Source organism: Rhinopithecus roxellana, chromosome 10 (genome assembly GCF_007565055.1).
Source record: "Rhinopithecus roxellana isolate Shanxi Qingling chromosome 10, ASM756505v1, whole genome shotgun sequence".
Classification (NCBI taxonomy): domain Eukaryota; kingdom Metazoa; phylum Chordata; class Mammalia; order Primates; family Cercopithecidae; genus Rhinopithecus; species Rhinopithecus roxellana.
Window position 1 is genome coordinate 103144299 of NC_044558.1, and position 15093 is coordinate 103159391.

At 49.9% G+C, this 15093-nt stretch overlaps 1 protein-coding gene and 1 non-coding gene across 11 annotated transcripts in view; both read right to left on the minus strand.

The window, feature by feature from the left end:
* EP400 (E1A binding protein p400) overlaps positions 1-15093 on the minus strand; it is a 135002-nt gene that overhangs the window by 41160 nt on the left and 78749 nt on the right. For all 10 annotated transcript variants that reach the window (XM_030939898.1, XM_030939893.1, XM_030939896.1 and 7 more), the window contains 9 exons: positions 14739-14903; positions 12980-13138; positions 11243-11337; positions 10496-10767; positions 8890-9092; positions 8635-8804; positions 6667-6863; positions 1218-1329; positions 914-1057 (listed from right to left, as the gene is read on the minus strand). In XM_030939898.1, the coding sequence (XP_030795758.1) occupies positions 914-1057; positions 1218-1329; positions 6667-6863; positions 8635-8804; positions 8890-9092; positions 10496-10767; positions 11243-11337; positions 12980-13138; positions 14739-14903 (1517 nt within the window). The remainder of the gene's footprint in view (positions 1-913; positions 1058-1217; positions 1330-6666; positions 6864-8634; positions 8805-8889; positions 9093-10495; positions 10768-11242; positions 11338-12979; positions 13139-14738; positions 14904-15093) is intronic.
* LOC115900199 lies at positions 7469-7604 on the minus strand. The gene has a single exon (XR_004059868.1). It is a non-coding gene; the product is annotated as a small nucleolar RNA SNORA49 (small nucleolar RNA).

Consider the following 15093-nt stretch of genomic DNA (forward strand, 5'->3'; position numbering starts at 1 on the left):
GCTTTCACAGAAAAGAAAAACATAGAGAAAAGCCCATGCAGTCACGCGCTGCAGTCAAACAGGGCAGGAAAAAAGATGCACAGGGATACCAAATCCTTCCAAGGTAAGAGGCATAGAAACGGGGGCCCCAGAACAAGCTCTGGAGGAGTGGCAGGGCCACATGAAGGAGGAGAGGACTCAGAGAACGAAGGCAGCTAAAAGCCTCCATCTCCAGGACGTGAGGCTGTAGGGCTTTGGCGGGCAGCCATGGGGACGGGGAGGGAACAGCGGCCCCGTGACAGGTAAATGATGTGTCCACACAGCAGCACGCTCAAAAGGGAAAAAAATTAAAGGACCCAAACATGCCCTCTATCTTCTAGTACCCATGCCAAAACAGTAAAATACTGACATAACCCGACAGCCAAAATATCATCACTTCAACAGGCAATCAACATTCAAAAGTACCAACGTGATAATCTGTGTTCTTTCATACACTCAGTCTTCACAATCAACCGGCACCTTACACTTAGCACCTGAGTGCAGGCTGGTGGCTGCTCTGCTCAGGGAGAAGCCAACACAGCCAGCTGGAGGGGAGCAGGGGCAGTGCTGGGAGAGCCTCCAGAGGAGGCAGGAATAGATTTCCATGGGGAGGGGAAGGAGCTGAGACTGTGGGAAAGTGCGGATGAAGACGGCAGCAACTGCTTCAGTGACAGGCCTGTGGTCCGACCTTCGCCCCATTTCCCGCACTTGTATCTGCAGTTCAAAATCCCCATGACGGAAAGAAGGGAGTGGGGAGGCTCCAAAAGCAGGGATGGGAAGAGGGCTTCAGGCCAGGGAAGAGTGGGGACTGAGCACTCAGAGGCCCAGGGGAAGGTGCAGGTGTTCTGATGGCTCCCACCATGCAACTCTCCAGCCAGATTCAGTGTATTCTCACCTCTATGAAAGGTCTTGCAATTTTGGGTGCAATGGTTTCCGTGACAGAAGGTTCCTGAGAAAGCACCACAAACTCCTCAGCTTTGACTGGGAAGCCAGCATCATCCATGGGAGAATAAACCTCAAACAGCTCCTGGATGGTTCGCTGAACACAGAGACGTGTGTTACTCCCCAGTACAAGGTCCAAGGGTGCACCTGACCTGAGCTGGAGACCTAAGCCCCTCGCTAGTGTGCACTAACACCAGGCGATTCCATGCACCGCACAGCAGGCCTCACCTCAAGGACTCTCATCGAATAAGGAGTACCTGAGTTAAGAACGCCATGGAGTAGTCATTTCCCTGAGCAGCCACTTCTCGGATCAAATCTTTAGTTCCATTTTTCAACAATTTCTCTTCAATGGAATTGCCACTCACAAGCCTGCAAACGGAAGATATAAGATGCTAAGTCGGTCACCTGGAAATGCAGTGACAACAGGCTGGCCACAGTATGCAGATGGTGATCAGCGAGTCCACGTCCCTCGTCCAGGTCTACCCCTATTTGGAACATGCCTTCGTGGGGCCCCAAAGGCCACTGTCAGCCAGCCCCTCCAATCTTAGCTCTCCCGCCTCCCAGACAGCTGACAGGAGGCCCCTCCAGAAGACTCTTCGCTGTCCCACCTCATCCTTCTACACGTCATCCCGTTTTTCTCCCACCAGTCTCAACCTGGAAATGTCCCACCCGGTCCTTCCAGGTGTACCTCCAGCATCTATCTTCTCTGAAACTTCACTGAGCCCAACAGGCAGAACTGATAATTTCACAGACTTGCTTGTTAACCCTCATGAGACATCATCTCATTCTCACGTAATTATGGACATTTTCTTCTTTTTAACCCCTGTACACTACCAGACCCACAATAGGTGTTCAATTAAGACTATGATTTGTAGATGTGACCCCCCTGGACAGACGGACCCCCAGTGCAGGGACACATGGCTTTCCTTAAGATTGTATCATTGGGGACACAGAACAAACCACGCAGTCTATTGCCTTCCCATGAGGCTCATCTGCCTGTAAAATGCTAAATGCTAACCCCCCAAAATGCTCACATTAAACAATTTTAACAGCATGATTTTCACAGAGATGAAAACAAATTTTTTTCAGAAAATTCCAAATTAAAAGGATCCTAAATATTAAAGAAAAACAATCATAGGGAACAGAACGGAAAATGAAGACGTGAACCCAGATACAAACAAAGAAACTAAATACGTAATAAAGGGAAATAGCAACATGAAAGACGGACGGACAACTTCATCAACAGCAAACCACCACCTAGGACGACTTTCATGGCCTTTAAATGAAAATCTACTCTTTCTTGATTATATTACTACATGCTCATCGTAAATTATTTGATTACATTAAAAGTATAAGAAACAAAACAAAAAATCACCTGGATTCCAATCACCCTGAGAACCATTAAAAAAGGTAGGAATGGCATTTCCACCCACCTTAGTTCACAAGAAGGTGCCGCTGCCTGTGTGTGACGGTGTGCACTTCCACGGGCACACTTTTCCTAACAGGTGTACTTCCTAGCTGCTTCAGGGAGGGTGGCCTGCCTCTCCTGCCCTCTACCCCAGCAGCCACGTCAGTGTGAACCTGGGTGGGTGCGTGCTTCCACGACATTCCTTGTGTGAACCTGGATGCGAGCTTCCACGAAGTTCCATTTCAACCTGGGTGCGAGCTTCCACGAAGTTCCATTTCAACCTGGGTGCGAGCTTCCACGAAGTTCCATTTCAACCTGGGTGCGAGCTTCCACGAAGTTCCATTTCAACCTGGGTGCGAGCTTCCACGAAGTTCCATGTGAACCTGGGTGCGAGCTTCCACGATGTTCCGTGTGAACCTGGGTGTGTCCCTTCACGACCTTCCACGTGAACCTGGGTGTGTCCTTCCACGACGTTCCGTGTGAACATGAGTGTGTACTTCCACGACACTCCATGTGAACCTGGTTGTGTCCCTCCACGACGTTCCGTGTGAACCTGGGTGTGTCGTTCCACGATGCTCTGTGTGAACCTGGGTGTGTCCTTCCACGACGTTCCGTGTGAACCTGGGCGTGCCCGTCCATGACGTTCCGTGTGAACCTGGGTGTGTCGTTCCACGATGCTCTGTGTGAACCTGGGTGTGCCCGTCCACGACGCTCCGTGTGAACCTGGGTGTGTCCTTCTATGACGTTCCGTGTGAACCTGGGTGTGTCCTTCCACGACGTTCCATGTGAACATGAGTGTGTACTTCCACGACGTTCCATGTGAACCTGGGTGTGTACTTCCACAACGTTCCATGTGAACCTGGGTGTGTCGTTCCACGATGCTCTGTGTGAACCTGGGTGTGTCCTTCCATGATGTTCCGTGTACTGTCACCTCACGCACAACCGTGTGGGGAAAACGTCTGCCTCATTTCCTACTTCTCTGCATTCTGCTATCCTCGCTAAGCAGTATATTACAGAAATCCCTCGACATGAGCTCATTTTCCACCTGGCTGCTCAATACGGTGGATGGCTGTGCCCCAATGACTGCTTTGTGTCATGTGACAAAGCTGCGACACACATCCTTAGATAGCAATCCCACGCCCCCATCAACATGAGGACGTCCCCTTTTCTCGTGCCAGGCTGAGCAGGCTCGTTCCCTTAGGGTCTCACCTGTCCGGGGCATGAGAAGAGAGATCTCATCGTGCATTAAACTGGTCCTTCCTTCTCCAGACCAGTGAGCTGGAGCGGCCTCTCATACTTTTTGGCCAATTGGGATGGACTGTTCATATTCACAGGCCCTTCCTTTTTAAAAGTAAGGGGGGTGGGGGGGTCTTTATATATCTTCTCGATTTTTAAGAGCTATTTAACCCTTTACGTACACTGAGAATGGCAAATCATCTTCCTGCTCTATCACCCGCCTGCCCACTGCACTCACCGTACATGTACAACACTCATCTTCCTGTCATCTCCCCACTCATCACCTGCCTGCCCACTGGGCTCACCGTATCTGTACAACGCTCGGCTTCCTGTCTCACTGCAGCCGTGTGCCTGTCTCCCCTGACTTCGGGGTCTGTGTGGGTCGGGCGGTCCCTTCCAGCTCACGGCCACAGGCACCGTCTCTTCGAGAGTGTTCTAATACTGCTGCTCCACTGAAAACATTCAAGTCCTTCATCCCTCTGGACTCCGCTCTGGTCAGGCGTGGGAGCAGCACTCCAAGCCCGTCCTCTTACTCGTGGAGCGCAAGGTGTGCAGCACATTCATGACAGAAAGGCCCTCCAGTTACTGTGAGAGCCAACCTCTGTTAACATGCAAAATCCCCATGGATGCCAGGCTATCTGCCCTGACACCAACAGCACCCTTATGCAGTTTGGGGGTCCCCATGGCTCATAGTGGGGCACACTCCCACCCGCAACACTGAGCATCATGATGGTGGCCTTCATCAGGATGTCCGCACCGCAAGCACACTGGCACCACCTTACCCAGCCATGTGTGTGCACGCATACAATCTTCACACCCATGAGAAGCGTTTTCACTAAAATAATATTAAATTTTAGTATTACTTTGGAGAAACTTCACAAGTTCATGAACGAAGTCTACCCACTCAAGAACAAAGTGTGTCTTCACACTTGGCACAGCTCATCCTGCATCTTTCAAGGCCACCTCATGCCACACTTCAGATGCCCTGTTCCTGCACCGCTAAGGCCATGCCTGAGACTTTATTGCTACTGAGAATAAAACACTTTTCCAATTTCTAGCTAGTAATTGCTAAAGGGCCAACAATGCAGAATGGATTCCACACTAAGCCCTTATCCATTCAACATAAACCATGCACCAAACTTATATTCATCACCATGGAAACGTATGTATAATGTACTGTTAAAAAAAAAAAAGTTTACAAAATAAGACATAGTGTGAGCCTTCTTAAAGAATCAGAAACATGTCTGGAAAGATGTGCAGCTAAATATTAATAATTGCTGCCTCTATAGGATCCTTGTTTTTCTTTACAGGCTTTCCTTTTTTTCCTCGAGGAACAAGTAAAGCATTTATAGCAAGAAAAATAATAATCAAACAATTTAAATACAGCATTTGAATTACTATGACACCAACTGTCTTGTTAAAAAACAAATGGTGGGCTGGGTGCAGTGACTCACGCCTGTAATCCCAGCACTTTGGGAGGCTGAGGCGGGCTGACTGCTTGAGTCCAGGAGTTTGGGACCAGCCTGGGCAACATAGTGAAACCCTGTCTGTACAAAAAATACAAACATTAGCCAGGCATGGTGCTGTACACCTGTAGCCCCAGCCACCCGGGAGGCTGAGCCGGGAGGATCACTTGAGCCTAGGTGATAAGAGGCAGCAGTGAGCCAAGATCACGCCACTGCACTCCAGCCTAGGCAACAGACCCTGTCTCCAAAAAAAAAAAAAAAAAAAAAAAAGGTTAAAGCACACTTGGGGTTGTAGTTGCAGGGTCAGCTACTACCTAGGAGACCTCATGCAGGGACCATACTTGTCTAGTCTCAGGTTCTCTACTGGGAATTGACACATCACTATGAAAGGCGAGCCTAGGCTGCACTCGGTACACAACCAGGCACAAAATAAGCAAAAGAAGTAAATATCCTATTACACTGTAACAGCAAGCACTTAGAAATTTAAAAATAGAGAGTAATCTTTCTCCATGTCTCCCAATTGTGTTTTGACAGTTCCAGTTTTTATCTTTAAAGCTAATAATAGGCTGGGTGCGGTGGCTCATGCCTATATCCCAGCACTTTGGGAGGCCAAGGCGGGCGATCACCTGAGGTTGGGAGTTCCAAGATGAGCCTGGCCAACATGGTGAAAACCCGTTTCTACCAAAAATACAAAAACTAGCAGAGCATGGTGGCGCACACCTGTAACCCCAGCTACTCAGGGGGCTGAGGCAGAAGAATCACTTGAACCCAGGAGGCAGAGGTTGCAGTGAGCCGAGACGGCGCCACCGCACTCCAGCCTGACTCACAAGAGCAAAACTCCATCTCAAAAAAAAAAAAAAAAAAAAAAAAAGATAGTAATAGATTTTGGCTGGGCGCAGTGGCTCATGCCTGTAATCCCAGTACTTTGGGAGGCCGAGGCAGGCGGATCACAAGGTCAGGAGTTCGAGACCAGCCTGGCGAATACGGTGAAACCCATATCTACTAAAAATACAAAAATTAGCCAGTCGCAGTGGCGCACGCCTGTAGTCCCAGCTATTCAGGAGGCTACGGCAGAAGAATCGCTTGTACCTGGGAGGCAGAGGTTGCGGTGAGCCAAGATCGTGCCACTGCACTGCCGCCTGAGCGACAGAGTAAGACTCCGCCTCAAAGAAAACCCTATTTTAATTCTCTTTTTCTTCTTTTCTCAGGTGTTCACCATTCTTTCAGTAGCCATTTTACTCACAGAGAACTTTTAGCTCATAGTAAGTAAAACCACCCAAAATCTAAATCATACTTTTAAGACTGAGGTACTCTGGAGGGGCCACCACGTGTGAAACTGAGTACAGCAGGGTGACTTGTGTGAGCAGCATCACTACCTTACAATTTCAAGCAAATGCTGAGTATAAATAAAAGGAATAGATAAAACAGCAGAAACGTAAATTTGTCTGAAGGGAAACGAAACCTAGTTTAAAATGAGATATCATGTACTGTCTTTAGTTTTTCCTTTTGTTTCTGCATTAGTGCTTCTTGCACCAATACCTCCTGCAAAGCTTCTCGTTGACTCCATTTCCACACGCCGTCCCCGCAGGCCCTCACCTGTATATGTGGATGTCTTTGCATCTCCCGATCCTATCGCACCACTCCTGAGCTTTGGCATCCATCACTGGATTCAGGTCATTGTCATAAAACACGACGGTGTCTGCCTCTACAAGGTTTATACCTGTGGTACGGCTGTGAGTGGAGAGAATGGCACAAAAAATCCGCCTGTCTCTGTTGAAACTCCTCATCAGTTCCTAAGACGAAACAAAACACTGGAGTTAGTATTCTTGGAAAATGTTGGGAAACCTTTGACACATTTCACCATTTATCAATTAGAAATTATCCCATAGCAGGCCAGGTGTGCTGGCTCACGCCTGTAATCCCAGCACTTTGGGAGGCCGAGGCGGGCGGATCACAAGGTCACGAGATAGACACTACCCTGGTTAACACGGTGAAACCCCGTCTCTACTAAAAATACAAAAAATTAGCCGGGCGTGGTGGTGGACCCCTGTACTCCCAGCTACTTGGAGGCTGAGGCAGGAGAATGGGGTGAACCCAGGAGGCAGAGCTTGCAGTGAGCCGAGATCACGCCACTGCACTCCAGCCTGGGCGACAGAGCGAGACTCTGTCTCAAAAAAAAAAAAAAAAAAAAAATTATCGCATAGCAAAACGGCTTGGATTGTATTCCATTCAACACAAGGCTCACGTTAGAGCAACACCAAGGTCCCCGCACTATATTATGGCTCTTCCATGCAGCCACCGTCATCTTACACTCACCCATCTCCAACACCCTCATACCCACGGTTTAAATAACACCAGCCATGAGTGACAAGAAAAAGTTAGGTTCCACCTTGCATTTACTGTCAGCTCAACTTGTAGGCCCCAAAAGAAAACAGCGTCTTACTGGGGAGGGATATGTGCTTTCTCATCTATCCTCAGGCAATGCCAGGGCACTTTACAGGCAACAAAAAGCCCCTGGAGTAAGGCTGAGGAAGCAGGAAAAACAAAACCGCGAAGGACATTCCTCTAACCTCACTGAGGACCATGAAAGGAGATGACTTGAATACTTCTCTTCCGTAATTATTTCTGTGCCGGAAACGAAACCTAACCACTGAACAACGCTCTTCCTTCGAAGCATTCTGCCTGTAATCTGTCACGCTATTACCAAGAAAACCTGTTACATCACCTTTTGCTCTATTTGTTCTAGGCCTCTTCAGCGTGTGCATGAGCACGTGTGTGAGATAAAGCAGGTCGCGTGGCTTACAGGGCAGCATCTGGGGTACACTGGGCCATGCTACTAAAGCTGGCTCTGAAATGCTGCTGACAAGGGCCCAGCGCACCACATGGAATGCTGGGCACGGTTTCTGCTCATGAAGCTGCCGGGGCCCAGGGCCCAGGGACAACCCCTTATGCACTCACTCTTCCGCTGAACACTGACTTTGTTCCCAGCTGTGGATTACCACCACCGTTTCAATGACGACTCTGCAGACAGATCTCACGTGGTGTGTTTGCTGCTATGTAAGTAAAGGGTTCTAAATACATCACCACTAAGGTTCAAATCCATACTGCCAGGCTGCCTTCTAGAACTATACGAGTTTATGCCTCCACGGCAGGGTATGAGTGTCTGACTCACTGTGCCTGATGAATCAAAACAGCCTTGGCAAATCTAGTAAGTAAACGACGGGCGTATTATCTTAACTTGTATTTCCTTTAATTCTAAATTGGTTGGAACTGTTTTCATATTTTTACCCCGTAGTTACCTCTTGAAGTACACCAGTATTGTCTTAATGATGACTGCAGGTCACCAGTGTTTATTCTGAGACATCAAGACTGCATTTACCTAACAACATGGCTTTCAATAAAAAATATCAAAGGATGGATTGAGACTTAAGGAAGTTCAAAGGCTCATTAAGTCCTTCCCCTTTCACTTAGAAGGGCCATGAGACCACTGAATTTACACAGCACTCAGGCCTTAAACACCGGTGACTGACCCATCAGGGACAAGGTAAGCAACGTCCTTCTCACCTGCCGTTGCTCACTGCTGGCATTTTCATCGATTCTTACATAGGTGAGGTAATGGAAGTTCAAGAACATCTCTAAAATGTCCAACATCAGAATCATCTGTGATAAAATCAGCACCCGACGTCCTTCAGATTTCAACTTCTGAAGCAAGATCGCTAAAGCTTCCAACTTTCCTGGGAAACGAATCAAATCAAGAGTGTCTCATCATCCAGGGCCAGCCCAGCTCACACACGGGCCACACCACCACCTGCCCCATACCTGAATCGAACTGCACCAGCCTCAGCTCAGGGAACTGCAGCAGGCGCGGAGCCGTCGTCTGCCGCAGCTGCTGGAAGTAAGGCGCAGCGTGCTCTCTCAGGCCCTCCCTGAAGATCCTCATTCTGTGGCTGTACAAGGGTGGCGGCCGCGGCACCCGTAGGGACGGGGGTGCTGCCACCACCGGAGGAATCACAAAGCCAACCCTGAGGAGCAGAAAGCATGTTTTATCACCACCGGGAGCCACACCCTTCACCCAGCAAGGGGCTCCCAAAAGATGAGGCAGAGACCTCCGGCAGCCCAAGTCCCAGGAAACAGCAGGGCTCAACCCAGTCACATGGGGACGTGGCTGTTGGCACACGGGCAGGGGCCCAACGAGGCAGATCCTCACCAGTCCTGGCCAACCACCACCACCTTAGGGACTAATTCAGACAGTCCAGGGCTGATCGATCAATGGGGGTGGATTCCCCAGGCCGCAGGCACTAGTTCAGAGATGAGCCATTCTCTTTCCAGTGTCTTCAGCTGGAAAGTCTGGGACAAAGGTGTACTGTCTCGTGGATCCGAGAACTGTTATAGACTGTGCCACCAGGACGGGGGCCAGACTCAGGGTGAAGGAATCTTTAGGACAATGACAACATAGCAAAGATCACACAGCCAACCTGAGGCCCACCTTGCAACCTGTGGAGGTCACCTGCACCAGAAGGCCCTTGCTATGGACATCAGCTATGACTCACTCCCAACTCTATACAAACTGAATGAATGGTCAAATGTTCAATGAGGGAGGAGTACACAAAGACAAACCAGTACTCGAAAGAAAAACTCCAGGAGCACAAGGTCACTGACTTAGCCACTCCCAGACCAGGAGAAGCCAGAGGTGGCTTGTTCGGCCTTGGAGAAGCACTCCCAGTTTTCTTTTTTTCCATTAATTCTGTTTCCTGATCTGAAAGCACTGAAATAGGTAGATCCTGAAAACTGAGCTGAGCCAAGGCACAGGAAGAAGCCAGGTTCCCTTTGTAGACAGGATGCAACTGTGAGAAATACAACAGCTGCAAAGAAGGGAAGAAAACATATCTGAAGCAGAGCCCGGAGACCGGGTCCAAGCAGGGAGTGGAACTGCAAACAGGGTGACGCGCTCTACTGAAACCAAGCTCAGTGAGAGCGGCCAGGTGCCCACCGTGCCCACCAGAGCTCGGATTTGCTCTCCATTAACGCATGTTCTGAGCTCAACTCTGGCACGTGTTTCTCATCATGTAACGTTCACTCACTCATAAGGATCTTTTAATGCAGTCATTGTTTTGAAAGAATCAAATGGAGAAAGTCCTTAGCAACACAGTCATTTGTCCCCAGGCACAGTGTGAGCTCAGTGCTGTGGCTCTGCCCCAGGGCTGCCAACTTCCTTCAGAAGCCGTGCCTGGCACTGAGACCCAGATAATAAAACCATCTAATCCCAAAGCTGAAGACCTCAAAGTATAACTTCAAAACAGACTGCTAAGGGACAGCGTGGGGAGAAGCCAATGGGAATAAGATGAACATCCGCGAGACAAGAAGGGGCCTTGCTGGGGCGCAACGCAGCCAGAGAGCACCGAAAAGGCCACGAGGTCTGCAGTACCTGTCAATAACATCCTGCAGAGACTCTCGACACTGACAAAGCGTCAACATCAGCTCACTTGGACTTTCTGAGGATGAAGTGTAACTATGTGCTGGCCCGGCCTCCTTCTCACGACGGCCATCCAGGGACCCACGCCACTGTACCCTTCCGTGGCCAGGCAGGGCACAAATCCTTAGCAAGTCTCTGCCATAGACTGGAGCTTGAGAACAGCGCCGCTCGTTGACCAAATAAATCTGATCCAGGCGCTCTTTCAAGAGTCTGGTCTTCTCCTCCTTTATCAAAAAGTGATGAAAAACAGTTACTTGAGAAATAGAACGACAAGTTACCATCTTCACCAAACCCCCTGGAATTTCCCACGTATGGGATCCACTTCAACATCCAAGGTCTTGTGTTCCAGGAAATAGAGACTGAAATGAAGCCAAGAGCTACAGGAAATAAAAATGGAAAAGAAGCAGAGAGCACAAGCATTCTCTTCTTTGCCAAGATGGGAAGTATTTCTCAAGACACAAGTGAGTAATTCCAATGCCCAGGAAGACTTGCAGAAGGACATAAAAAATACAAAAAAAGATTTCGGCAGTCATAAGTCCAGTTTCGTTTCTTGTATTAGGAAATTTGTGTTTTAAAATAAGAATTCAGTAACATAACTTGAGGATTCACAGGAGCCTTTAAATATCACAACCAAACACAACAAGCAGCTCTTAAAGCCACTTGTCCACATGCATCAGGGTCTCAAGCTCAGGTACTTACCTGGGTTGGCCCTCCAATGGGAGAAGCTGGTTTGGAGGCTGTTCCAGGTTCTCCCACAGCCAAGGCATTCACCGCCACGCGGCCCGGAACGCCAACTACAAATGTATAAAGGAAGAGGTGAAAAGGAACGCCAAGTTCGCAGGATTTCATCTGCCACCAGCATGCTCCATGGAACCTCGCCCTCCACCAGCACACTCCGCAGAAAGTCAATCTGCAACAGCATGTACCCAGTGCCTCATCCTCCACCAGCACGTGCCTGGAATGTGCACAGCTCAAACTTAAATGCTTTAGATCTGCCACGGAAGCATGTTGGCTCCCAGGCCATGACTGGAGCTGAATGGAGCCAGGAGTTTATCCCTTTCCTTTGGGAAGCACTCCAGAGCCACCCAGAAGCATCGCAGCATACATCCAAGGCCCTGGGTCCCCATCACCATCAGCATGTGGCCACCTCCTAGCCCAGGGGACAGCCTGATGACCGTGAGGCCTCTGCCCGCCATGAGCAGCCCAGCCCTGGCAGGACGTCCACCCAGTCCTCACGACTGCAACAGAGCAAGCCAGTGCCCGTTTCATATCCGTTCCCTGGAGCTGCTCCTGACATGACACCAGCTACCAGCCAGGGCCAACGAAAAAGGCAGAAGCCACGCCACTTAGTGCGGCAGACTTTCCTATAAATATGTGGTCAAAGAGGTGTCTGAGTGCTGAAAAGGGGCCCAAGGGTTAAGAGTCACCTTAGGGGAAAACAAGGGGAGAGAGGCTGAGGTTGTCAGAACTCAGCACTTGGGGGTAGGGGTGTCTGGGCTCAGACCCTCAGGGTCTAGGACTCCAGTTGGTACTGGGGTCTCTGAAGCTGAGGAGGGCTTCCACAGGACAGTGACTCATCAGCCCACAAAGAAGGGTGCAGCAGCTGGTTCTGGAATCCCCAAGATGCCTGGTTCTGGGGGTAGGGGCAAAACCTGGCGAGTGGAACTGTTGACCACGCTGGCATGCAGGACTGCTGCTGGGTGACGCTAACAGGACTGGAGAACAAGCCATGGCCCCTCCCCACTCCAGGCTCGCAGCCTCCTCTGATGCCTACCAGAGCCTAACAGGTTGGCAGTGGCCCACCCAACATCACTGCCCACTATGCAGAGGTGGGGCTGGAACTGAACGGACTCCACTCGGCCACCAGGACAAGGGCTCCATCCCAAGGAGAGAGCCTCACCCCTCTAGGCTCCCAGCTGCCTCCACGGGTCTTTGGGTTCCAGAAGACACACCACATCACGACAGAGCATGTCCAGGGAGACCCAGGGCCAAGGCAGGGGCAGAGTGAGGACTCAGAGGTGAAGCAGGTGGCGAGACAGGATGAGGAATGGCAGCTCGGGCCGGACAAAGAACCAGGCCCTGCATGGGTGGCCGCACGGTCCCACTCCCAGGGGAGACTGAGCACACTGAATGTGTTAGCGATATACAAACACGCAAGATTTCTCATGATTCCAAATTTCTTGTGAGAACACAAACAAAACAAAACCCTAAGGACAGTAGAGGCTGGTTATATCCAACCAATACCTTTGAAAGCACAGGAAAAAGAAAATAAATCAGGCTGACACTATGACACATCTATAGAAATCAGAGATGACTGCACACTAGACTGTGCTGTTCTGAGATACAGTCAAAGACACATGAATGCCTTCCACTCGCCTGAGATGGAAGAGAAGGAAGCTTCCAAGCCAAGTCTCCCTCCTGCTCAGAGCACCCTACCTTGTGGGGTCAAGGGTGCAGGGCTGGGACCGCCGGCCAGGGGCTTGCTTCCCAGGGCGCCGTGCACAGCGCCCGCCTGAGACACGGTCTGCATCACCACGGGGCCAGGGGCTCGAAGGTAGGGTTGCCCGGGGGCGGACACGATCTGGAGGACGCTGCCTGCAATCATAGGTCCGCTAGGTGTCAATAACAGGCACGTGTACATCACAGTCACACACTCCAGGCACTCCCAAACAGTACAAAATCAGTCGACAAACTGAAAATCAAATCTAAACAAACAAATCAATGCAAAGTTCAGTCACTGTGAGAAAAGTGGCAACCCGTCACCAACAGTGGATGGCGACACACTAAGAGACAAGGTCTCTTGCTCAATGTCAAAAGGCCATCTACCCTCTGTCCCTTACGGAAGGTGTGGGACATACAGCCGCTGAGGACCTGCTGTGCTGTTCGAGGTACTGAGCTGGACATCCTCACTCCCAGATCACCACAGTCACTTCTGACAGCAGTCAAGGAGAATGAAGAAATGGAACAAAACCCTGTTTTTAGCCCAGATGCCTGTGGCTTTTCTGTTGCTTTTTAAGGAGGCTGCCACTTTGGATCTTGTATGACTACATCTTTCTGACTTCTTTTACTCTGGAGATAGCTTCCCATGTCATACTTGATGAAAACTGGCGGCCATCAGAGATGTTACCAATTGGCCCTGCCTCTGTGGGCCCAAAAAATGTTTTTTTTTTTTTTAAAGAAAAGGAAGTAAACCAAACTGAATCGTTTCTCTGTGGCAGGCCTTGTTCGGCGGAGATGTGTGTCTCTCTCCAAGGAGGTCAGTGGGCTCACCCGACTCATGACAAAACATTCCACCCTGACAAAATACCACAGGCAGCGATCATGAGGAAAGCACTGGGGAGGGCGGTCGCTGAGACTGCAGTCAGGGAAGGTGGGGGAAGGTGCCGCCGGGGCTGCTGTGTGGGGGTGGGAGGGAGGCAGCCCCTAAGGCTGCTGTCGAGGAAGGAGGGGGAAGGCGGCTGCCGGGGCTGCTGTGGGTGTTCCCTGAACCCTAAACTAAAACAGAGTGAGCTAACGATCCCACCACCAGGACAAGGCAACACTCAATTCCTCTCCCTCACTTTTTTTAAAGAGCAGTTACTATAGAAACACACCTGCTCTTCACCAAAGATGTGGGCTTTGGGTCTGGGAGTTAAAATTAAGTCTGTTGATAGAAGAAAATGATTTCTCAAACATAAAATTACTAATCCTGTGGTGTTTTGGGGAAAATTTGTCTCACACCTGTATTAGAAAGCAGCAAATATTTCTGTTATTTATCTATTATTTAGAGATGGGGGCCTCACTCTGTGATCAGGCTGGAGTGCAGTGGCACGATCTCGGCTCACTGCAGTTTCAACCTCTGGGGCTCAGGTGATCTTCCCACCTCAGCCTCCCGAGCAGCCTGGACCACAGGAGAGCACCACCACACCTAGCCAAATATTTCTACTTTGATCTACAAAATACGAAACTCTCTTCAAAGGGCAGATGCTGGGAACGAACATGCCTGTTGTTTGTCTGAACGCGTCAAGCGCAGGCAGCCCAGTGGCTGATGAATGGCGTCTCGCTGGGCCGGTCCTCCGTGGACCATGAGACGCATCATTGGACACAGGGAAAAGCCTGAAGCGTAAATGCACAAAGCAGGCCTGCGGACAGCAGAGCTCATGGTGAGGCGCTTTTGTCAATTTCAGCGTCAGTGCTCTCTCTTCCTTATCCTTACCTTGCAGCTGCAGCGGCTGGCCCGCCGTGAGCTGCCGGAGCTGGCTGTGCGACAGGGTGAACTTGCTGCCCTGGAACTGCAGTGTCACCGGCGTCTCCGGCTGAGCCACGCGGCTCTGTGGTCCTGCGATGGATGCCAGCTGAGCTATTTTCACTACCTCGCCACCTGTTGAAAAGGAGATGAAAAGGTGAATTCAGATCATTTTGGAAAAAATGTGGGTGTGTCATATTGACAATCATTTCTTGCATATAATGACCATCTATCATAAACTGAAGCACCACAGAAATGTTTATCAGGTAGTGTTTTCTACCACTTTTTAAAAATAATTATTTTCATTAAAAAGAGAAAACAAAAT